Source organism: Oncorhynchus tshawytscha, linkage group LG12 (genome assembly GCF_018296145.1).
Source record: "Oncorhynchus tshawytscha isolate Ot180627B linkage group LG12, Otsh_v2.0, whole genome shotgun sequence".
In the NCBI taxonomy this organism is placed as follows: domain Eukaryota; kingdom Metazoa; phylum Chordata; class Actinopteri; order Salmoniformes; family Salmonidae; genus Oncorhynchus; species Oncorhynchus tshawytscha.
Window position 1 is genome coordinate 37,669,887 of NC_056440.1, and position 25,425 is coordinate 37,695,311.

Here is a 25,425-nt window from a genome sequence, read left to right on the forward strand (position 1 = left end):
CAATGTATTATAATAATTGGTTATGCTTAAGTTGTATTAATAGAAGGGGAGGGGTCATAAGACCTCCTTACATTTATAGGGTCCTAGACTACAGATTAACAATATATATATATATTCATTATAGAAGTTTAGTATTGTTCCACAGTTGTTTTCTAGACTCTGCCTCGTATAAAGAGACCCCTCTGAGAAATGTGTGACTGAGACAGAACTCTGCAGGGGAGTGTAGGAGATAAGAGACTAGTCAGACATTCCACAATAAATCAACTTTGGGGAGCAGACATTTATTGCCTAGGCCTTAGAAACACTGGAACTATTGTATCTCTCTTGCAAGTTTATGTAGCTGTGTATGCATGGGCTTGGTCTGAAGCGTAGAAGGTAATGACGTATACAGTGACATCACAAGGGCTGGACTTCGGGTTTAATAAAATAACTTGGGACCTTTTAAATGTTGCAGAACTTACTCGGAAACATGCGTTATGTTCCTGTTGTCAACTTCTGTCTGCAATTGCATTAATAAAGGTTTTTGAACGATTTAATTAAAGATGTTGTCAAAATGCTAATTTCACCAATGAGCCAATGATTGACAAGGAATAAGGAAACAAACCCCAACAGGGACTTAAAATAGCCTGTTTTGTTTTTGTACAGACATCACACCATTACCTAAACAGTACCCTCACCCGAGAAGCAGAAATCAAAGGGAAAGAAACTGGGAATAGAATAACTGCAGTTGACATAGCTAAGTAAATGGAAGAGCCTTTGGTTGTGCATAGTGTAGTCTATGGTGTTGCCAGGGAACAGCAGGAGTAGGAGTAGGAGGTGAAAATCTCCCGCACACAGATTGCCTCTCTTCCTGCGTTGTTGGACACCATCCTTGAAACATCCTGCAGAGCAGCAGACTTCTCCTCTGGCACACGGCGGGGAGCTGCAGATCCCCTCCTGGTCCTCGTGTCCATTCGTATGAAGTTATGCAGGACACAGGTAGCCTTCACACGCCTGAATTCCCCAGGAGGCAGTCCGAGATGGCCCTGGTCACCCAATCTGGCAGTACTCTACACGGTAACTGTTGGCAATCTTTTTGAAGGGATCTCCAGTTAAAAGGTATCTGTAGGAATATGGATGATAATGTCATTATTTGACTTTTACATCACTAGGTCATTGTGGATTACTAAAGTATAATATCCCTTACAACAAATCATGTCCAACATCTCCACCCCGCTGATCCTCAACACTGGGGCCCCACAAGGGTGCGTTCTGAGCCCTCTCCTGTACTCCCTGTTCACCCACGACTGCGTGGCCACGCACGCCTCCAACTCAATCATCAAGTTTGCGGACGACACAACAGTGGTAGGCTTGATTACCAACAACGACGAGACGGCCTACAGGGAGGAGGTGAAGGCCCTCGGAGTGTGGTGTCAGGAAAATAACCTCACACTCAACGTCAACAAAACTAAGGAGATGATTGTGGACTTCAGGAAACAGCAGAGGGAACACCCCCCGATCCACATCGATGGAACAGTAGTGGAGAGGGTAGCAAGTTTTAAGTTCCTCGGCATACACATCACAGACAAACTGAATTGGTCCACTCACATAGACAGCATCGTGAAGAAGGCGCAGCAGCGCCTCTTCAACCTCAGGAGGCTGAAGAAATTCGGCTTGTCACCAAAAGCACTCACAAACTTCTACAGATGCACAATCGAGAGCATCCTGGCGGGCTGTATCACCGCCTGGTATGGCAACTGCTCCGCCCACAACCGTAAGGCTCTCCAGAGGGTAGTGAGGTCTGCACAACGCATCACCGGGGGCAAACTACCTGCCCTCCAGGACACCTACACCACCCGATGTTACAGGAAGGCCATAAAGATCATCAAGGACATCAACCACCCGAGCCACTGCCTGTTCACCCCGCTATCATCCAGAAGGCGAGGTCAGTACAGGTGCATCAAAGCTGGGACCGAGAGACTGAAAAACAGCTTCTATCTCAAGGCCATCAGACTGTTAAACAGCCACCACTAACATTGAGTGGCTGCTGCCAACACACTGACACTGACTCAACTCCAGCCACTTTAATAATGGGAATTGATGGGAAATGATGTAAATATATCACTAGCCACTTTAAACAATGCTACCTTATATAATGTTACTTACCCTACATTATTCATCTCATATGATACGTATATACTGTACACTATATCATCGACTGCATCCTATGTAATACATGTATCACTAGCCACTTTAACTATGCCACTTTGTTTACATACTCATCTCATATGTATATACTGTACTCGATACCATCTACTGTATCTTGCCTATGCTGCTCTGTACCATCACTCATTCATATATCCTTATGTACATATTCTTTATCCCCTTACACTGTGTATAAGACAGTAGTTTTGGAATTGTTAGTTAGATTACTTGTTGGTTATTACTGCATTGTCGGAACTAGAAGCACAAGCATTTCGCTACACTCGCATTAACATCTGCTAACCATGTGTATGTGACAAATAAAATTTGATTTGATTTGATGACACTGGATAGATAGATGCATGTGCACACACGTGTGTGTAGAGCCCCACCTGTTTTGAGCGCCACACTTTTAGGTTAAAAAAACAAACAATATATATATTTTTAAATTGAGTTAATAAAGCCGCATACAAACATGGTGTCTTTTTTGCTTTCTTGAGTAAGGCAGCTCCAAAATGCAGGTATTTCAGCCTAGCTCAGTGCTTTCTGTGGTGGTGAGGCTAGCCAGCAGAAAATACAGAGCGTTGTGCCTGATTGGCTCAGTTTTCTGTCATGATTGACTCAGTTTTTTGTCACTCATGGGACAGTACGTCATCCACAACTCTAAGGTTAGAGCTCGAAAAAAAATTCCCCTTGGGTTCTGCCATGGAGTTATATTAGAAGTGCCCATCCAAGAAGGCTCAAGGTCATTGGCCACAGAATGACATCAAATCACGTTATATCTACATTAGCTTTGATTGGACTGATCATGTCAACATCTTACTTTCAAAATCTTAGCTAGCAGTCATTATCAGTTGTCAATCTACTTGCAAATCCACACTCGCCCCCTTTTGCCCTCCTCCTTTTCTGCAGCAACCAGTGATCCGGGTCAACAGCATCAATACAACAGTATAGCTTCCGTCCCTCTCCTCACCCCTACCTGGGCTGGAACCAGGGACCCTCTGCACACATCAACAACAGCCACCCTCGCAGCATCGTTACCCTTTGCACCACAAAAGCAGCGGCCCTTGAAGAGCAAGGGGAACAACTACTTCAAGGTCTCAGATGGAGTGACATCACCGATTGAAACGCTATTAGTGCGCACCACCACTAACTAGCTAGCCATTTCACATCGGCTACATATGCTGCTACATAAATGATGTACTCTGCAAGGGAGAAATGTATACTGTAGCTAAGAAAGTAATACCAAGTGCATGTTGTGTAGTAAGCTGTTGGTAGCCCATGTGCCTCACCCTAATAATTTGATCTATTTTCACATTGTTCGTGGCCCGTGGTGTGCTTGTTTGGCAACTTTTTTTTGTACAACTTTGACAGTGCTACTGATAGTAGTTGTGGTGCTTGGCTTGCACGTGCAAATTCAGCACACACAACATTCTATAATATAATTGCGTTATTAAAACAGCTTATTTAATGCATCAAATCGTGTTATATGATGTTATCTTTTTTGACACGCAAAGACCCAAACGGCGTTCAATGTGACTCACCCTAATAAGTTGGTCTATTTTCACCTCTTAATTTCATCTACTGTTCTAACATGGTGGTGCTCAAATAGCCTATAACCTGATTTACAGAAACGTAATCATCGAATATTGTAAGAGCTTTCATTGTCTGTTTATATGCCCCATTTATTTTGACTTGTTGTACAGGGAGCACACTGTAATAACGGCCAATGTTCTGAATTCTGTCGCTGTGTAACGTCTGCTTCCAACTCCCACTCTCAAACAGTAGATTCCCTGATCGCAGCTCACTTTCCAGCCCACTTTCCAGCTCACACTCTCAAAGACATAGGATCCCCTGAACACAGCTCACTCTCCAGATCCCAATTACCTGAATTCCGATCACCTGTTCATGATGAATAGTTATGATCACACACTATTTAGTTCAGTTCTTTGCACCTCATCATTGTGAGCTATTGTTTGTTTCTATTCGGAGCGCTGTTTTTCCTGTAATGTAATCCTCCCGTGCATGATCATTTTTGCCTGTCTCACTAACGACGCCTTTTGCCTATTCCCTGCCTGTACCTTAGCCTTTCGTATTTCCTGTTATTAAGCTATTGCCTGATCTCCTGGACGACATTACTAGCCCTTTCCCTGCCTGTACTGTTGCCTTTTTGGACCCCCTGTGTATGACCTTCTGCCTGCCCCTGGACCCAGCTTCCTGCCTCCTCCTGTTGTCCTTTACAAATAAACACCTGCTGCGCCCTGCGCTTGAAACCACCTCTCTGTCTCCCATCGTGTTCATCACACGCTGTACGTTTCAAAAGTGCTGAACAAAGAGTAATTGACTATGTCCGTCGGCGCTTTCTCATGAATGTCTTAATCGAAATTATGGATTGCCCCTTATCCGCTTGTCGTCCCCTTATGCCATAGTTTGTACATCTTAATTGTCATTAGAAACCACATTTGTCTAAGCAAGTCTGCCATATCAGCTATGTTTTTATGTGTAGTGGCTTTTCTGGCGTGCATCACAATTTTGGGGGGTTTGCCCCACCAAGGATAGCATCACAAATGAATACATAAATACCACTTGAAGCTTGAAGATGAGTTGATCATTTGAATCAGCTGTGTCGTGCTATGGCAAAAACAACAATGTGCACCTCTTTGAGTCCCCAGGATTAAGAACCACTGCTCTTCATTGGGACCTATTCATCTGCAGACAGGCTTTCACAGCTCTCTGTATCTGAGGACCAAAGACCTCACAAGAAACATCATCATATGACTTATGACTTCATCATACTCAAAATAGACCGCACTGAATATTATGTTACTATTCTCTCCGTCATCACTTCTATGGACTGAAACTACACAAAGTAACTGCCCTATCCAGAATAGCCTACTCTCTCACTTTGACAGCTAGCTAGCTACCTACAAATGCATTTGGAGTTTTTTTTTTTTTTTTTTACAGTGATAAATACATCAAGATACCTAGCTAATATGAAGTTAGGCAGCTGGTGATATTTAATGCATCATTTTTTTTTTTTACATTTTCAAAATGTATTTACTTGCTTGAATAGGTTCTCCCAGCCATGTGGACGATTCAGCCATGTGGACGATTCAGCCATGTGGACGATTGGAAACAGGGCAACAAAGTGTGTTTGTCACCAGAGCGTTTTAAAGCATATTATTATTTACCTGTGAATAAATTCCTGAAATTGAGAAAGGATTCAACTATTTACCCATTTAATACCCAGACCTTCATACAAACTTGCTATGCTGAATTCTTGACGCACAATCAAAAGTGCTGCCTTATGCTGCCAGCACGCCCACAACCGAGCCACTCTGGGAAATATATCGCGTGCTAGTGAACACGAGCGGTTAGGCTTTTCTCAGAAAGATGTTCTCCTTTTTAAGTTCATTAACGTCCATTTCAATCTTCTTGACTGTCCCTTTTAGCTTGTTTGTTTATTGTGTTTGTTTTGTAGGCTCGCCTACAATTCGTTTATATCTTTACTGACTAGTTCAAGTATTCCCAGTTTGTAATTTATTGATTTTAACAGATTCCCGGTGATGAAAAGCTTAAGTCGTCTGTATCCATCGACTCACGTTTTCTTTTGGAGATTGGTTCTCCATGTTTACTCTCCGTCATGTTTGGGGTTTTGCTTGTTTTCGTAATATTTGTCGATACATTTCTCTAGCCATATAATTTGTTTTGTGTCGTTATCCAGATTGAATGTTATTACCCACCAGTACTTGAAGTGCTAATATTTAAAGATATTGAATACTACGTTTTTATCTTGAGTTGATCTGCACTGCTGTGTTCAGTCTGCTGTTGATTAATGTAATTGTACAGTTTTCCTGTATGTACCTTTTTTTTTTTTTAATAAACAAAAATATTTTGAATGTTATTTTTTTTTAAATTAAAGCAAAACAAATTTGAGATGTCACAAGCAGGACCCAATTTCATAGACAAGTCTGGCCTATATATATATATATATATAGTTGTTGCTATGTACAATTTTGATATTGTAGCCTTGTTAATATTTCTGGCATATCTCCAGACTTGCTGCGGCAATGATAAGTGAGGGCAGGTGTGGTGTGACTGGTGGTATGACTAAATGACCTTGGTGCCCAGAATAACTCGAGCACGTGGTTGAACTCTCACCTGCATTTACTAAAACACCATGTCCAGTTTCAGATTATTGCAGTTCTCACCTCATACAATCCAACACCCCTCAAGACACAACATAAGACTGATACTTTGATCTAAAATACAGAATTTAACCACTGGAAATTAAATACGGGACAATAACAATATATATTAATCTTAGAAAACAACTTAGTTGGCATTAATTTGTTACACTTATTTCAATGCAGAGGTGTTTCACATTACAACAAGTTGTTGTTGCACAATGTTTGTTCCACAGATTAAAGATCTGTGTATGTGGGTCAAAGTCTCTTCTTTTCTCATAAACTTTCAGAAGTTATCTTACTATATCGATTAATGTTACATCCCCATGATTTAGAACTGATAAGGGCTGACACAATAGCTTGCTTTAGTCCAGTCAAAATGACCAGTGTCTTGAGCTAAAGTGATGGTTTTACTTCATATTCTTAGAATCAGAAATATGTTTCTCATGACATGTGTCTTAAAACTGTTTAACATTCATGTAAACATGCACAGCAATGTCAACACAGGCTTAACTTAGATCCATAGGCTGTAATGTAGTCTGCTATCCCCCACACAACCTCCTTGTCAGTTTCCAGCACCTACTGCTGCAGAAGGTAACCTTTGTTCAAGTCTACTGATGGATCGTTAACTAGCTATTTGACCCTCAGGTGTGGGGGAAATTACGTAAGAGTGCATACAGACCTGAGTTGGATAGTACTGTTCCCCATACATACCTCCACAGGCTTATCAGCTGCTGTCCTGGGTGACAGTCCCACGTTGTGCACATCACATCGAGGTCCATCCAAGTTTACCCTGCACTCTCTCCTGTCAAGGTGATGTCATATAGCACCTGCCTCTGTCTATCCCTGTCTGAACAAAGTCTCTGAACAAGGTAGGATATCTGCTCTGTCTTTATTCAATAGAAAGGTATTATAATATTCTGCTGAATATTACTACTCTGGAATGAATTAATACATTTGTTTATGTGTGCTTACAATTCTTTCACGATAGGCTATTTTTTCATATGCCAGACCACCACGTCAATCTACAAATCACAGACAGCTCTTGCAACATGTTCCTACAGTCCTTGCTCACATGTCAGAGTGGGGAACTAGGGTCAATTGTCTGTCTGTCTGTCTGTCTGTCTGTCTGTCTGTCTGTCTGTCTGTCTGTCTGTCTGTCTGTCTGTCTGTCTGTCTGTCTGTCTGTCTGTCTGTCTGTCTGTCTGTCTGTCTGTCTGTCTGTCTGTCTGTCTGTCTGTCTGTCTGTCTGTCTGTCTGTCTGTCTGTCTGTCTGTCTGTCTGTCTGTTCGTCTGTCCGTCTGTCCGTCTGTCCGTCCGTCCGTCCGTCCGTCCGTCTGTCCGTCTGTCCGTCTGTCCGTCTGTCCGTCTATCTGTCTTGGTTTACATTGGTCCATCTGTCTTGGTTTGTGAAATCAATTTGAAGCAGTTGGACAGTTATTGCATTATAAACCTTGGTGAATATGTAGGATTATTTATTCAGCATCTACAGCAAAGCATTGACTGATACTGGGAGGTGTTAAGTTGCCTATAATTGCATGTAATTGTCTAACCATTATAACCAAGAGTAACTGTGATTTTGAGTTTTAGATTGCTTTCTGGTACTGATACAGTAGCCTTCACGGTATAAATCCAATGTAATGTTTGAATTTCAGGGGCAGAGGCATGTTCAGAGTGAAAAGAATTTGACCGGTAACCTATAATAGCTGCATGTATTGGTTGCCTAATCTATATATAGATATATACATGTGTTCAAAGCAAACAAACAAACATGACCTGGCCTACATCTTAGGACATACATTCAAAAAACATTTTTGAACTAAACTTAAACAAGCAGGTTCCTCTGGTTTTATTGTTTTGCCAACAGGCTCAGGCTTATTCTTTATTGTCTTGTTAAAGCCAACACATACAGTGCTAGCCTGGGTCACTCTAGAGCTGATGCTGCTGGAGAGATACACACATACTAAAATATATTTCAATATTTGAAATGGACAGCTCATTACTTGATGGGTTGAGGCCTTGCTCATGTAGGAACATAGATACAGAATTGTATATTTTTGTGTCCATTTGCTACCTGTTTAGAGGTAATCTGTTAAAGGACCAGTGCAGTCAAAAACTTGATTTATCTGTGTTTTATATGTATTTACACGCTATGAGTTTGGAATAATACAGTGAAATTGTGAAATTGATGATATGCCTTTTTAGTGTTTGAAAAGACTGCCTGGAATTTCAGCCTGTTTTGGTGGGATAGAGTGTTGACCTGCCTGCCCTGGTGACATCACCAGGCAATAAATAGACCAATAAGAAAGAGTTCCAATCCCCTCTGCTAATAACAGCTAGTTTTTAGTTTTCCACTCCCACTTAGACCACTCACAGACAGTCCTATCAAATTTCTTGCTTGAGAAATTGCTCTTGCTATTTTTGTTCATTTTGTTTTACCATTTCTAATTTAAAACAATCATGTTAAGGTGCTTAATTGTTACCCAGAAATTATTTGATATTGAGATAAAAACGCGTGCATTGATCCTTTAAGAGCGCATAGAGATTCTATCCAATTTATCTTATTTCAGTTCATTGTTTTTTTTGTTGCACAAACATCAGTAAGCACTCATGTTTGCAGCATTCTGTGCAAAAGTTCAGTGTTTACTATGCCACATAACTTAGGCAATTGTTTTGCAATTATGATTAACTTTTGCCGAGAGACATTTTGACCATAGTTATCTGATCTATCTGGACGGATCTTCTGTTATTTTCTTGTTGAAGTGGTGAAACAAAACAATGTCCTCATGAACCAGAGAAAAATGCTATGTCACTGTTATGAGCTCTGTCTCAATATTGTAACTACTTGTTTGGAATTTGAAGTGACCGCATCCATTTTTCTCTCTCCATACATGTTCAGCAGCTTCTTGGCAATATGGTATACTCAAGGCATGTCATCATTATAACTGTCATAGCTAAAACTAGAGTAGATATGTGTGAAAATTGTCTTCAATTTCAAGATAAAACACAAGATGGGATGATTTCACTGACATTTTTCATCTTAGGCTGATTGACATCATGTCGGAGATAATGATGAGGTATCATGGTCAAGTAACCCAACATGTTACTCTATGTGCACTACATGCTTTGGGCCTATGTTGTATTTGAGACATGTTAAAAACCAACACATTTACTATGTGTGCCTGTGGAGATAACTACTGTACAGGACCTTGACTGAGATCTGCCTTTGAAGATAAGACAAAAAATGGGGTTGTCGGCGGAAATACCAGCTCTTTCTCAGTCACTTTCTAATTTAAAAATCAACCGTCTTGGTGTAACCTGCTATATTTAAGTGAAAGGTCGGAAAAAGCTCTGAAAATGGTTACAGGTTTTTTGGTACAAACCCTTTAATTTCGCCATTCGTTATCAATTGAACTAAGCAGCTATTGACACACTACCCCTGATGCTGTCATGTTGCAATACCCACTCATATAAAGATCCAGGAGGTTACACTTTTTCTCTTGAATCAGTAGAATATCAGGAGCCTTTGCACAAACTATTTAGAGATTTTATTAATTTGATATGTAAAGCTTGTTCATCATGATCTAGTGGTTTCTGCACGTCCAATGTAGATCATTTACGTCTTTTATTTAAGCAATTACAAGATGTCTGAACAAGAGGATTCCATTGTCCTCAATGGGGTTCCTGTCATAGAGAAGAGTTCTGAGAGGTATGTGGACTTATAGTAATCTTCTATGCTGGAGAACAAATTCTGTCAGGACAGTTGAAGTACCAATTTATAGTTGCTAAATATTCACCAAATAATGGTACAGTATTTTATGACTGAGTGTTTCTTTAAAGCATATTTTATTTTCATGTGCTTCATTCTAGTTGTGTGAGTGACATTCCTCTTGGCGAAACCGAACAGTTACCACCAGTCTCCAAACTCCAACAGAACAGTCCCCTTGTCAATGGAGGAGTAGTAGACCATCCACAACCAAACTCTGAGTCCGAGTCAGATGGAGAGGGCAAAGACAGCCAGGAGACAGCTGCTGTAGAACCTGCAATGATAACCCCAGCAAGCATACCTGAAGCACCAGCCAAACCACCCAGATCACCCGGACTAGAGGGACCTCAATGGGATCCTCTCTCAGGTAATAGCAGTTTATGGTGATCATAGGTAGAGCTAAGATGTTTGTTTTTTTATAGGATATGGACTAAACTTAATTAACTGATGCAGATCAGATTTTTATCACCTATAAGAGATACATGATTATGTTTTGTAGTTCATAATACAGCAGTTATAAAGAAACGTGTGGAACAGGTTGACAGAAATGTGCCTAAAAGCATAATCAGTTCAAGGTTACAGTTATTCTGACCTTCGAGGAAATGTGTTATTTCATCTCTTGAGGAAGAAAATGATTTACCTGTCCCCCATTGCATGATTTTGATCAATCAACCTTTTCTATTTAATGAGAGCCAGTTTCACCAATCAAACCTGATTGGTGGGTAGGCAGGGACATTCCATAGCTTCCCCTATTCTCTGAATCAATATGATACAGGCAGCCCAGCTCTAGTTAAGAGGGTTCAAATGGTTATGCTTCACACTGAGACAGCGAAGGAGGGTGGGATAGAGATAGTCCAGTCTGATTCTCAGAAATAGGCACACACCCCGACTTCTGTTTTATTTAACCCTTATTTTACAAAGTAAGTTCACTGAGAACACATTCTCATTCTGTACCTGCCTGCGGTCCACTGGGGACAGGGCAGGGGAATACTAGTCTTTGAGATTACTTCATAAACTACCACTGATGGCAGGAAACTGCTGCCCCTGCTGTCCCTATACTACAAGTGGTCAGATGACATGGATGCTACGCAAAAGGACTGTTATACTAGCACAGACTGGAATATGTTCCAGGATATATCCAATGGCACTGAGGAGTATACCACCTTAGTCATTGGCTTCATCAATAAGCGCATCGATGACGTCGACCCCACAGTGACCGTACGTACATATCCCAACCAGAAGACATGGATTACAGGCAACATCCACGAGCTAAAGGCTAGAGCTGCCACTTTCAAGGAGTGGGACACTAATCCAGACGCCTATAAGAAATCCCGCTATGCCCTCAGACGATCCATCAAACAAGCGAAGCGTCAATATAGGAGTGAGATTGAATCCTACTACACCGGCTCTGACGCTCATAAGATATGTCAGGGCTTGAAAACTATTACAGACTACAAAGGGAAACCCAGACAAGAGCTGCCCAGTGACGTGAGCCTACCAGACGAGCTAAATGCCTTTTATGCTTTCTTTGAGGCAAGCAACACTGAAGCATGCACGAGAGCACCAGCTGTTCTGGATGACTGTGTGATAACGCTCTCGGTAGCCAATGTGAGCAAGACCGTTAAACAGGTCAACATTCACAAAGCCGCTGGGCCAGATGGATTACCAGGACTAGCACTCAAAACATGCACGGACCAACTAACTGGTGTCTTCACTGACATTTTCAACCTCTCCCTGACCGAGTCTGTAATACCTCCATGTTTCAAACAAACCACCATTGTCCCTGTGCCCAAGGAAGCAAAGGTAACCTGCCTAAATATTACCGCCCCGTAGCACTCACGTCGGTATCCATGAAGTGCTTTGAAAGGCTGGTCATGGCTCACATCAACAGCATCCTCCTGGATACCCTAGACCCTTTCCAATTCGCATACCACCCCAACAGATCCACAAATGACGCAATCTCAATCACACTCCACACTGCCCTTTCCCACTTGGACTTAAGGAACACCTATGTGAGAATGCTATTCATTGACTACAGCTCAGCGTTCAACACCATAGTGCCCACGAAGCTCATCACTAAGCTAAGGACCCTAGGACTAAACACCTCCCTCTGCAACTGGATCCTGGACTTCCTGATGGGCCACCCCCAGGTGGTAAGGGTAGGAAACAACACGTCTGCCACGCTGATCCTCAACACGGTAACCCCTCAGGGGTGTATACTTAGTCCCCTCTTGTACTCCCTGTTCACCCACGACTGTGTGGCCAAACAATACTCCAACACCATCATTAAGTTTGCTGATGACACAACAGTGGTAGACCTGATGAGACAGCCTATAGGGAGGAGGTCAGAGAACTGGCAGTGTGGTGCCAGGACAACAACTTCTCCCTCAATGTGAGCAAGACAAAGGAGCTGATCGTGGACTACAGGAAAAGGCGGGCCAAACAGGCCCTTATTAACTTCAACGGGGCTGTAGTGGAGTGAGCCGAGAGTTTAAAGTTCCTTGGTGACAACATTACCAAAGATCATTTATGGTCTGAACACACTAAGACAGTCGTGAAGAGGGCACGACAAAACCTTTTCCCCCTCAGGAGAGTGAAAAGATTTGGCATGGGTCCCCAGATCCTCAAAAAGATCTACAGCTGCACCATCGAGAGCATCTTGACCGATTGCATCACCGCTTGATATGGCACTCCTCGGCATCTGACCCTAAGGCACTACAGAGGGGACTAAGCTTCCTGCAGTCTAGGACCTACAGTGGGGAGAACAAGTATTTGATACAGAGGTCTCTAATTTCTTATCATAGGTACACTTCAACTGCGAGAGACGGAATCTAAAACAAAAATCCAGAAAATCACATTGTATGATTTTTAAGTAATTAATTAGCATTTTATTGCATGACATAAGTATTTTTGATCACCTACCAACCAGTTAGAATTCCGGCTCTCACAGACCTGTTAGTTTTTCTTTAAGAATCCCTCCTGTTCTCCACTCATTACCTGTATTAACTGCACCTGTTTGAACTCGTTACCTGTGTAAAAGACACCTGCCCACAGACTCAATCAAACAGACTCCAACCTCTCCAGAATGGCCAAGAGCAGAGAGCTGTGTAAGGACATCAGGGTTAAAATTGTAGACCTGCACAAGGCTGGGATGGGCAACAGGACAATAGGCAAGCAGCTTGATGAGAAGGCAACAACTGTTGACGCAATTATTAGAAAATGGAAGAAGTTCAAGATGACGGTCAATCACCCTCGGTCTGGGGCTCCATGCAAGATCTCACCTCGTGGGGCATCAATGATCATGAGGAAGGTGAGGGATCAGCCCAGAACTACACGGCAGGACCTGGTCAATGACCTGAAGAGAGCTGGGACCACAGTCTCAAAGAAACCATTAGTAACACACTACGCCGTCATGGATTAAAATCATGCAGCGCACGAAAGGTCCCCCTGCTCAAGCCAGCGCATGTCCAGGCCCGTCTGAAGTTTGCCAATGACCATCAAGATGATCCAAAGGAGGAATGGGAGAAGGTCATGTGGTCTGATGAGACAAAAATAGAGCTTTTTGGTCTAAACTCCACTTGCCGTGTTTGGAGGAAGAAGAAGGATGAAGACAACCACAAGAACACCATCCCAACCATGAAGCATGGAGGTGGAAGCATCATTCTTTGCGGATGCTTTTCTGCAAAGAGGACAGGACGACTGCACCGTATTGAGGGGAGGATGGATGGGGTCTTGTATCGTGAGATCTTGGCCAACAACCTCCTTCCCTCAGTAAGAGCATTGAAGATGGGTCATGGCTGGGTCTTCCAGCATGACAACGACCCGAAACACACAGCCAGGGCAACTAAGGAGTGGCTCCGTAAGAAGCATCTCAAGGTCCTGTAGTGGCCTAGCCAGTCTCCAGACCTGAACCCAATAGAAAATCTTTGGAGGGAGCTGAAAGTCCGTATTGCCCAGCGGCAGCCAAAATCCCTGCTGCAGTGTGTGCAAACCTGGTCAAGAACTACAGGAAACGTATGATCTCTGTATTTGCAAACAAAGGTTTCTGTACCAAATATTAAGTTCTGCTTTTCTGATGTATCAAATACTTATGTCATGCAATAAAATGCAAATGAATTACTTAAAAACCATACAATGTGGTTTTCTGGATTCTTGTTTTAGATTCCGTCTCTCACAGTTGAAGTGTACCTATGATAAAAATGACAGACTTCTACATTCTTTGTAAGTAGGAAAACCTGCAAAATCGGCAGTGTATCACATACTTGTTCTCCCCACTGTATATAATAGGCGGTGTCAGAGGAAAGCCCATAAAATTGTCAGAGACTCCAGTCACCCAAGTCATAGACTGTTTTCTCTGCTACCGCACGGCAAGCGGAGCGCCAAGTCTACTGGAGCGCCAAGTCTAGGACCAAAAGGCTCCTTTACAGCTTCTACCCCCAAGCCATAAGACTGCTGAACAATAAATCAAATGGCCACCGGACTATTACATTGACCCCCCGCCCCTCCATTTGTTTTGTACACTGCTGCTACTCGCTGTTTATTGTCTATGCATAGTCACTTCACCCCTACCTACATGTACAAATGACCTCTAACCTGTACCCCTGCACTCTGACTCGGTACCGGTACCCCTTGTATATAGCCTCGTTATTGTTATGTTATTGTGTTACTTTTTATTATTTTTACTTTAGTTTATTTAGTAAATATTTTCTTAACTCTTCTTGAACTGTACTGTTGGTTAAGGGCTTGTAAGTAAGCATTTCACACTAAGGTCTACACTTGTTGTATTCGACGCATGTGACAGATTACGTTTGATTTGATTTGATTTCACTACAGGTGCCTCGGTGCCCCTGAAGCTGTCGGATGTGTCTCTGGCCCCAGCGGAGCAGCTCTGGTGCTCCTTTAGGAATCAGGCGGTCAAGCTGAGGATGACTAAGACAGGGCTGGGCTGCAAGGCCCCCATGACCGTCCACCAGATGTTCCTGGAGACGGTGGAGCACTACGGAGACCTGCCTGCACTGGCATCTAAGAAAGAGGGGCAGTGGGTCACCCTGACCTGGAGGGAGTATTTCCAGCAGTGCCGACTGGCGGCCAAGAGCTTCCTCAAGGTCTGTTTATTGGTGTAGTTGTTGTGTCGGTGTCTGTGCTCTTTAGTTGCTCTCTGTTCTATGCTTGCGTGGAATTTAATGGAAAATAATCTCTCAAAGTTCTATGTTATGATGTACTTTTACCAGGATGTATTCTGCATTTTTTAGTGTCTGTATCTATACAGAGGCGTATGAGTATTTTTGAACTTTGCCAGTGAATTCTAATGAAGATCTGTTAAGATCACTGAAAACTGGCAAATTTGAGCCAGATTTGGCCAGCGGGTGGTTTTATTAGACCCCCAAATTTTCTAAGCTAAAAAAAATATATGTTGATTACTATTAAATTTTTTTTTTCATTGTTATAAATAAGCGCTAAGTGAAATTAATTTAAGAAATCTCCCACAGATAATAGAGAGATGCGTGATCGTACACAAATGTAAGCAAGGTTTGAAATTATTATGTTTTAGTCAAACATATATTTCTGTGCTTCTTGCAGTCAATCTGCGGTCTACAAATTATTTGTCATTTTAAAATTTAAAATTTGACATTTTAGTCATTTAGCAGACGCTCTTATCCAGAGCAACTTACATTAGTGAGTGCATACATTTTCATACTTTTCATTATAAACTGGGTGGTTTGAGCTCTGAATGCTGATTGGCTGACAGCCGTGGTATATCACGGGTGTTACAAAATATGTATTTTTGCTGCTCTAATTATGTTGGTAACCAGTTTATGATAGCCATAAGGCACTTCAGGGGGTTGTTTTATATGTCCAATATACCACGGCTAAGGGCCTTATTGCTTAATTAAAAATTGTCTCAAGGCTGAATCTAGTTGATGATCCCTAGGCTATGGACTATTTAGAATTTTACCTCCAGAGAAAGGGGATTATGAATGTTTACACAGCAGAAATAATTTCCTTTTTTTTCTCATTGCCATGTCTGTCTCCTTGTAAGAATGGTGCTGGTGAAAACCAACACTTGGGTGTGTTAGATTCAATTCAAAGATTCAAGTTACGTCTCCAGTGTCAAGGAGAGGCTATAAACTGGAGTACTTTTCAAAGCATCACGTAGGTCAACAGTAAATGAGGCAGTGTGCCACATTCTTATTAATTCTAAATGTTTCTTTCGGACTCTTTCTCTTCCTCTCTCTACTGTAGTTGGGGCTGGAGCGTTACCATGGCGTCGGTATTCTGGGCTTTAACTCTCCAGAGTGGTTCATCTCAGACATTGGCTGTATCCTGGCTGGGTAATAATAACAACAGTTGACTTCTGCTTTTAACCCTCTCTGAAAGACACACATACTGTACATACACAGGTTTTTGGAGAGATGCGGGGGGGCTGCCACACTGGGTGCCTGGGGAGATGTTGTTGTGGGGGGTTAAGTGCCTTGCTCAAGGGAACAACGGCAGGCCAAATATTTTCCCGTCAGACCCGGAATTCGAACTGGCAAACCTCCGGTTACTGGCTCACCTCTCTAACCAGTAGACTACCTGCCGCCCCTATTATTATACATCTAGCATGCACTATCTTACCATGCACTATCTTACCATGCACTATCTTACCATACACTATCTTACCATGCACTACCCTGCACTATTGTTCATACTGTAAATGCTGTGTGACTTGGACAACCAGCTGCTTCAGCAGTCTAAACCGCCTTCACAGTCTAAACCGCCTCAATAAGAAAGTTGTTTGATGTGTGTTGTGTGCCAGGGGTTTTGCTGCAGGCATCTACACCACCAACTCCCCCGAGGCTTGTCAGTATGTAGCAGACAACTGTGAGGCCAATGTCCTTGTGGTGGAGAACCACAAACAGCTCCTCAAAATCCTCCAGGTGAGACCCCATAACACATATACTGAACTATACGGTTCCCCTGGTCGTGTCTGCCAATAAAATAAAAAAAGAAATGTACACAACTCTGGTATACTCCCATTGTGATTTTATTAAACGCAGAAAAACATATGTTTCGATCTGAGTTGGATCTTCGTCAGGTGATACACCACTGTGAAACACACCTACTTAAATAACCTCTAGAGGCATGTACATCCGGTCAGTTGAATACATTTGACACATTAACATCACAATAAATGACACAGTAGACATAAGGAAAACATGAATACACTTTGGTTTTATTTATCCATGTCAAGTAATATACAGTAGGTGTGCAAAAACGGGTGAGACAAAAGCATCAATTATTTTGTATACAATAATATATGGAGAAAACTGAAAAATACCAATAGCCATAAAACCTATGCACAGAATTATGCAAATAATGTACACATTAAAAAAGAATTAATCCATTACTGTGCTGTTTTATTTGTAAGTAGATCAAGTGAAAATGTTGTTTTTTTTGAGCCAAAATGATTCATTCTAAAATTCCTACTTTGTCCATACCTTTCAGATTAAGGACAAGCTTCCACACTTGAAAGCTATCGTTCAGTACAAAGATGAACTGCAACAGAAGCTGCCAAACTTGTACACTGTAAGTTTGCATCAAAAGAATATCTATAAACAAGATCAAGTTTAGCCAGCTGGAAAAAAAAACATGATTTATTTGCCTAATAGATAGAAATGTTAGTAGCACACATTATTTCCTAGAATATTTCCTTTCCTACACTGTAACTGTGAGACTGTTAATCCATTCACATTACTGAGCAAACAGAGCCAAGTCCAGCTGCACTGGGCTGGCTTTGTTAACACAGCCACCATAGTTGTTGGAACCCTTCTGAAAAGGATCATGTGAATAGAAAATATCTAAGCCAGCACAGTATGATTCGGATTGGCTCTATAATGTGAATCAGGTGTTACCGACTCAACCTCTGTCCTCCTACAGTGGGCTGAGTTTATGAAGCTGGGTGAGGAGGTGTCTGATGAACAGCTGAATGCTGTGGTGGACAGTCAGAGGGCTAACCAGTGTTGTACACTCATCTACACCTCTGGAACCACAGGCAACCCCAAAGGGGTCATGCTGAGTCATGACAATGTGAGTATTCCAATTGAGGAAAAAGCTCTATATTTACATGTACATTTACTGTACTGCAGTAACCAGCTGGCCTTCCCCTCCTCCTCACAGAATGTGGTGGCTCCCTCAGACACATTACAGTAGTACTATATGGTTGAGATAGCTCTGTGGCCACTGTGCTCTGGATACAGTATGTGAAAAAGTCACAATTTTGTCCATGTATTGTTCACGGTAAGGACAAACAAAAAAGTAGCGTATGGTTTTTTCCTCTAAGTGGTAACCGACTCTCTCCTCAGATCACCTGGACTTCAAATGCGGCGGGCATCATGCCAGATCTGAAACATGGTGAGGAGGTGGTGGTGAGCTACCTGCCCCTGAGCCATGTAGCTGCCCAGGTCAACGACATGTGGATCGCCATGAGATTCGCAGCGGTGACGTATTTCGCAGAACCAGATGCCCTGAAGGTCAGAATCCATAACTATTATACTACAGAAATTGATGATGTGCATTACTTTCCATTCAAAATGCTATTTCCATTGGGAACAATTGATTGAATTGTGGTGGTTTGGTTTTGACTTGGTTGGGAAGGGTGGGACTGGAGTAACTTGGACTGGAGTAACTTGATATGACTTGATAACCAGCAACTTTATGATTTCATAGGGCTCTTTGGGGACTACTCTGAAAGAGGTGCGCCCCACCAGTTTCCTGGGAGTTCCCCGTGTGTGGGAGAAGATGCAGGAGAAGATGAAAGCCATTGGTGCCAAGTCCTCTGGTATGAGGAAAAGAGTGGCAGACTGGGCTAAATCCATCGGATTGCAAGCCAGCTACAGTGCCATGAATGGGTAAGGATTTAGCTCAGGTTCTTGTTGTTCAATCAAACCCGTACTTCAGAAATAATGCAGATTTTCAGTGCATCAAATTTCACCCATAGACATGATCTTATCAATAACAATAAAAAAAAACATACATCCTCACTCATGCCCAAATAGCATTTTTTGTATTCTAAACTAGATTCAATTCCAGCCAAGTTTGGCGACTAGTAAATATTTTTTAATCCTCCCGCTTTGGGCTGGATATGTCAATTTGTTTTGTTCATACATGCATAATCTATGGGCAGAATCACTGTCTTACCTCAATTAGCCAGCAAACCCCTAGTTTGTTCACTGGAAGCTTTGCAGCGCCATTTTCCCTACATTTTCCACCATGTGGGCCAGGCCCCTAGCAATTTGAGTTTCAGCCAATCAACCTCTCACCATTTGAGAGACAGCTAGCAAGATGCACACACAGCAAAACGAGAGCTAGCGAGCAATGACGTGGTGCACAATTTCCGGGGACCACTTTTGGCTCGTGAGTGCCACTATCAGAACTGCTTAAAAAAATATACAGAGGTAACAGAGAATCTCTTTAATCTTTTACACCATGTGTGGCATTCTTCCTTGTTTGTTGTGGATTCCAGTGAGAACCTGTTGCCCTGGGGCTTCATGCTGGCAAACAACCTGGTTTTTAAGAAGGTTCACTGGGCCATGGGCCTGGACCGCTGCAGGAACTGCTTAACAGGGGCCGCACCCATCACCAGGGAGACCCTGGAGTATTTCATGAGCCTTCGCCTCCCCTTGTATGAGCTGTATGGGATGAGTGAAAGCACCGGCCCTCACACCATCTCCTGGGAGAATAACTTCAAGATCATGAGGTCAGCAACTGGAAAACTAGGATGTCCACTGACAATTTTTAATGACTGTTTACATTCATTCATTTGTAGTTGACAAAGCTAGCATTGTGATAGCAAAACATGAATTGATACCGATAAGCCATCAGATATAAAAGTGACATTTAATACATTCTTGCTTTGCGGTCTCACCGTAGAAAGAGTTGACAGCAAACTGTCAACAACAAAGAATATCTTGATGTTGTCCTCAGCTGTGGAAAGGTGGTGAATGGCTGCCAGACAAAGTTGGACAAGCCAGACGAGGATGGGAATGGTGAGATCTGTTTCTGGGGGCGTCATGTGTTCATGGGCTACCTGAACGAGCCCGAAAAGACTGAGGAGGCCTTGGACCAGGAGGGCTGGCTGCACTCTGGAGACCTGGGCAAGCACGACAAGGACAACTTCCTGTTCATCACAGGGAGGATAAAGGGTATAGTACTTAGAGTAGTGATGCTAGGCGGGCAGGTGCTGCCTGCACCTGCCTGCCTAGAATCACTACTCTGGACGGTTCTGACTTAGAATATGTGGACAACAATAACAACGGTAAACTCTCCTTACAGATTCATATTAAACATCTCCAATCCAAAATTAAATCTAGAATCGGCTTCCTATTTCGCAACAAGGCCTCCTTCACTCATGCTGCCAAACATACCCTTGTAAAACTGACTATCCTACCGATCCTTGACTTTGGCGATGTAATTTACAAAATAGTCTCCAACACTCTACTCAGCAAATTGGATGCAGTCTATCACAGTGCCATCCGTTTTGTCACCAAAGCTTCATATACTATCCACCATTGCGAACTGCATGCTCTCGTTGGCTGGTCCTCGCTACATACTCGTTGCCTAACCCACTGGCTCCTGGTCATCTATAAGTCTTTGCTAGGTAAAGCTCCGCCTTAACTCAGCTCCCTGGTCACCATAGCAACACCCACCCGTAGCACGCGCTCCAGCAGGTATATTTCACTGGTCATCCCCAAAGTCAACACCTCCTTTGGCCACCTTTCCTTCCAGTTCTCTGCTGCCAATGACTGGAACAAATTGCAAAAATCACTGAAGTTGGCGACTTATATCTCCCTCACTAACTTTAAGCATCAGCTGTCATAGCAGCTTACCAATCGCTGCAGCTGTACACAGCCCATCTGTAAATAACCCATCCAACCAATTATCTACCTCATCCTCATATTTATTTATTTTTCTGGTCTTTTGCACACCAGTATTTTTACTTGCACATCCTCATCTGCACATCTATCACTCCAGTGTTAATTGATACATTGTAATTACTTCGCTACTATGGCCTATTTATTGCCTTACCTCATTACTTCCTTTGCACACACTGTTACAGATTTTCTATTGTGTTATTGAATGTACGTTTGTTTATCCCATGTGTAACTCTGTGTTGTTGTTTTTGTCGCACTGCTTTGCTTTATCTTGGCCAGGTCACAGTTGTAAATGAGAACTTGTTCTCAACTGGCCTACCTGGTTAAATAAAGGTGAAATAAAAAAGAAATAAAAAAATAGTTTATTTTTTAGATGTACTGTATATAGCCATTACACAACATGCCTCCCAGTGTTCTGTTTTGATGTGAGTAAGATGCTGTTTCCTCAAGACACTGATCTAAGGTCGATTTTGTGTACCTTCCCCTGATCCTAAGTCTGTGCCTAAGGGTAACTCCTACCTTGAGGCTGGATATACAAGATAATCATCATTGAACATCATGTAGATCTATGATCTAAATATCTAGCTAAGTATGACATATCTTGTCCTGCAGAGCTGATCATAACAGCAGGAGGAGAGAATATTCCACCTGTTCCCATTGAGGATGCAGTGAAAGCAGAGACCGCCATCATCAGCAACGCCATGTTGCTCGGAGACAAGCTCAAATTCCTCTCTATGATGCTCACACTCAAAGTAAGGCCTCAAACATTAGATGTGGACTGTATTGCCAACTCCTATGTTCATTGGTATACTTTAGAATTATTGCTTTAGAATTATTAAGCAATTCAAATAGAATTATACAGCACAAACAGATCTGGAACCAGGCTCTGTTCAGAAAGACTCCTGGATCACTCCTAACCTTTGACCCCACTCTCCTTCCGTAGTGTGTAGTCGACGACAACGGCGATCCAACGGACGACTTGACCCCAGAGGCCTTGGCGTTCTGCCAGCAGCGTGGCGTCATGGCAACCAAGGCCTCTGAGATTATAGCCAGTGAGGAGCCAGCTATTTACAAGGCCATCCAGGAGGGCATAGAGCGAGTAAATGCTAAGGCCAACTCCAACGCCCAGAGGGTCCAGAAGTGGGTCATTTTGGACAGAGACTTCTCCATATCCGGGGGAGAACTGGGTGAGTCAGTCAGTGTGAGAAATATATACAGTACCAGTCAAAAGTTTGGAAACACCCACTCATTCAAGGATTTGTATTTTTGGGGGCTATTTTCTACATTATAGAATAATAGTGAAGACATCAAAACTATGAAATCACACATATGGAATCATGTAGTAACCAAAAAAGTGTTAAACAAATCACTTTATATTTTAGAATCATCAAAGTAGCCACCCTTTGCCTTGATGACAGCTTTGCACACTCTTGGCATTCTCTCAACTAGCTTCATGAAGAATGCTTTTCCAACAGTCTTGAAGGAGTTCCCACATATGCTGAGCACTTGTTGGCTGTTTTTTCTTCACTCTGCGGTCCAACTCATCTCAATTGGATTGAGGTTGGGTGATTGTGGAGGCCAGGTCATCTAATGCAGCACTCCATCACTCTCCTTATTGGTCAAATAGCCCTTACACAGCCTGGAGGTGTGTTTTGGCTCAATGTCCTGTTGAAAAACTAATGATAGTCCCGCTAAGCGCAAACAAGCTGGGATGGCGTATCGCTGCAGAATGATGTGGTAGCCATGCTGGTTAAGTGTGCCTTGAATTCTAAATAAGTCACTGACAGTGTCACCAGCAAAGTACCATCACACCTCCCTATCCATGCTTCATGGTGGGAACCACACATGAAGAGATCATCCCTTCACCTATTCTGCGTCTCACAAAGACACTGCGGTTGGAAGTACTTTTGTAGTCATCAGACCAAAGGACTGATTACCACCGGTATGATGTCCATTGCTCATGTTTCTTGGCCCAAGCAAGTCTCCTCTTCTTATTGGTGTCCTTTAGTTGTGGTTTCTTTGCAGCAATTCAACCATCGGGCTCCCGAGTGACGCTGTAAGGAAGTCTGGGTGTAGCTGGTGTAAACGTATTTTACTCAACATATAATAAATGCAATACAAAAACAGAACCCACAATAACGGACCTTCCTACATAGAAACAATCACAAACATGGGGGAACAGAGGGTTAAATAATGAACAGGTAATTGGGGGATTGAAACCAGGTGTGTAAGTCAAAGACAAAACAAATGGAAAATGAAAAGTGGATCGGCGATGGCTAGAAGGCCGGTGACGTCAACCGCCGAACGCCGCCCGAACAAGAAGAGGGACCGACTTCGGCGGAAGTCGTGACAGGCGCAGTGGTCTAAGGCACTGCATCTCAGTGCTGGAGGCATCACTACAGACCCTGGTTTTATTCCAGGCTGTATTACATCAGGCCGTCATTGAGAGTCCCATAGGCTTAGCATCGTCCTGGCTAGGGTTTGGCCTGGGTAGGCCGTCATTGTAAATACGAATTTGCTCTTAACTGACTTGCCTAGTTAAATGAAGGTTAATTAAATAAAGGTCTGATTCAAACAGTCTCCTCTGAACAGTTGATGTTGAGATGTGTCTCTTACTTGAACTCTGAAGCATTTATTTGGGCCACAATCTGAGGTGCAGTTAACTCTAATGAACTTATCCTCAGCAGCAGAGGTAGCTCTGGGTCTTCCTTTCATGTGGCAGTCCTTATGAGAGCCAGTTTCATCATAGCGCTTGATTGTTTTTGCGATTGCACTTGAAGAAACTTTCAAAGTTCTTGAAATTTTCCAGATTGACTGACCTTCATGTCTTCAAGTAATGATGGACTGTCATTTCCCCTTGCTTATTTGAGCTGTTCTTACCATAATATGGACTTGGTCTTTTACCAAATAGGGCAACTCTGTATATCACCCCTACCTTGTCACAACACAACTGATTGGCTCAAATGCATTAAGATGAACTTTTAACAAGGCTACTTGTTAATTGAAATGCATTCCAGGTGGCTACCTCATGAAGCTGGTTGAGAGAATGCCAAGAGTGTGCAAAGCTGTAATCAAGGCAAAGGGTGGCTATTTTGAAGTATTTCAAATATAAAATATATTTTGATTTGTCTAAGACGTTTTTGGTTACTACATGATTCCATATGTTTTATTTCATAGTGTTGATGTCTTCACTATTACTCTACAATGTAGAACATAGTAGAAATAAAGAGAAACCCTTGAATGAGTAGGTGTGTCCAAACTTTTGATAGTACTGTATATTAAACTAACTTAGATTGTTAAACTAAAGCTAGTCTTGTGATGTTACTGTATGTAATTTTCAATAGATAATTAGCTTTTTCAGAATTTGACACACTTTTACAAAGAACGTCGAGATTGAAGTAAATGTTTTGCCAGTAATGTTTATCACGCACAATATCTGAAGTTAATCACATACGGTATCTGAAATGAATGTTTTACCAGTAATGTTCATCACGTACCGTATCTGACGAGGCAGTCGTGTGACTGTTTCAAACTAAACAACATTCCTCTGGATACCATTACATGATATAATCTTTCTTCCAAGCTGTTGAGTACATCAAATGTGATTGGAGCACAGGAAAGAGGGGACACTTATTTTGAGAGCACAGTAAGTCTGGTTCAATATCCTTTCTTTCTTCAATATTCTCTCCAGGACCTACCATGAAGCTAAAGAGGGGGGTTGTTGTCAAAATGTTCCAGGAGAAAATCAATGCTATTTATGGAATGGCACAAGAGTAACAGAGGCACTCAAACAGGACTGGAGAACATTGGACTGTTGTAGTTATTGACCTATCAAATATATCTGCTCTATGTCAATATTTAAGCTGTTTTTATGCACATAAGATTACACAGCAACGATATTAGCACTTTTTTGTAAATAAACCATATAATCATCATTGCCAAATCTAGTGTCCACAACTGTGCAAGCAGTTTGTGCTTCTGGTAAAAAATAATAATAATAACTGTAATTGCAACCGTAGCAATACTTTCAAAGTCGTATCACTGTCATAGACTTTTATTTTATTATTTGTAAAATATATGTTTGCAAAAAAACACTTATTTTCTCTCAACATGTTCAAGGAGAATCTAAGGACATACCAAGGACAATCATTTAGCACTGCAATATAGTACACATCACTTTAAGTGAAGGACAATGATACGGAAACATATTCTTTTATCATTAATGTTATGTTTTTGATCCCATAAAAATACTATGAATCACAACAATTGTTTGGAATTTTACCCAATGCTTTTCTGTGTACATGAAGAAATATTGAAATGTAACTGTTTATGTGTTAAATGAACTAGATCAATAAAATCAGAAACGATTTCAAGCCAA

At 42.0% G+C, this 25,425-nt stretch overlaps 1 protein-coding gene and 1 long non-coding RNA gene across 5 annotated transcripts; one reads left to right on the forward strand and one right to left on the reverse strand.

The window, feature by feature from the left end:
- Positions 1 to 251: 251 nt before the first annotated feature.
- LOC112263135 lies at positions 252 to 7,203 on the reverse strand. Its single transcript, XR_002955452.2, has 2 exons — positions 7,083 to 7,203; positions 252 to 1,102 (listed from the first exon to the last, which is right to left on the reverse strand). It is a non-coding gene; the product is annotated as an uncharacterized LOC112263135 (long non-coding RNA).
- LOC112263133 (long-chain-fatty-acid--CoA ligase ACSBG2) lies at positions 7,108 to 25,425 on the forward strand. Of its 4 annotated transcripts, none has more exons than XM_024439135.2 (15): positions 7,108 to 7,240; positions 10,003 to 10,077; positions 10,239 to 10,501; positions 14,968 to 15,239; positions 16,378 to 16,466; positions 16,934 to 17,054; positions 17,623 to 17,703; positions 18,055 to 18,204; positions 18,480 to 18,647; positions 18,844 to 19,025; positions 19,640 to 19,873; positions 20,101 to 20,318; positions 21,660 to 21,799; positions 21,991 to 22,234; positions 24,739 to 25,425. In XM_024439135.2, exons 2-15 carry the CDS (start codon positions 10,013 to 10,015, stop codon positions 24,822 to 24,824), a joined length of 2,313 nt encoding a protein of 770 aa, XP_024294903.1. In that variant the 5' UTR covers positions 7,108 to 7,240; positions 10,003 to 10,012; the 3' UTR covers positions 24,825 to 25,425. The 4 variants fall into 4 exon arrangements, with proteins under 4 accessions (XP_024294903.1, XP_024294905.1, XP_024294904.1 ...); XM_024439137.2 differs by lacking the exon at positions 7,108 to 7,240 and adding an exon at positions 7,807 to 7,825; XM_024439136.2 differs by lacking the exon at positions 7,108 to 7,240 and having other exon boundaries at positions 9,868 to 10,077.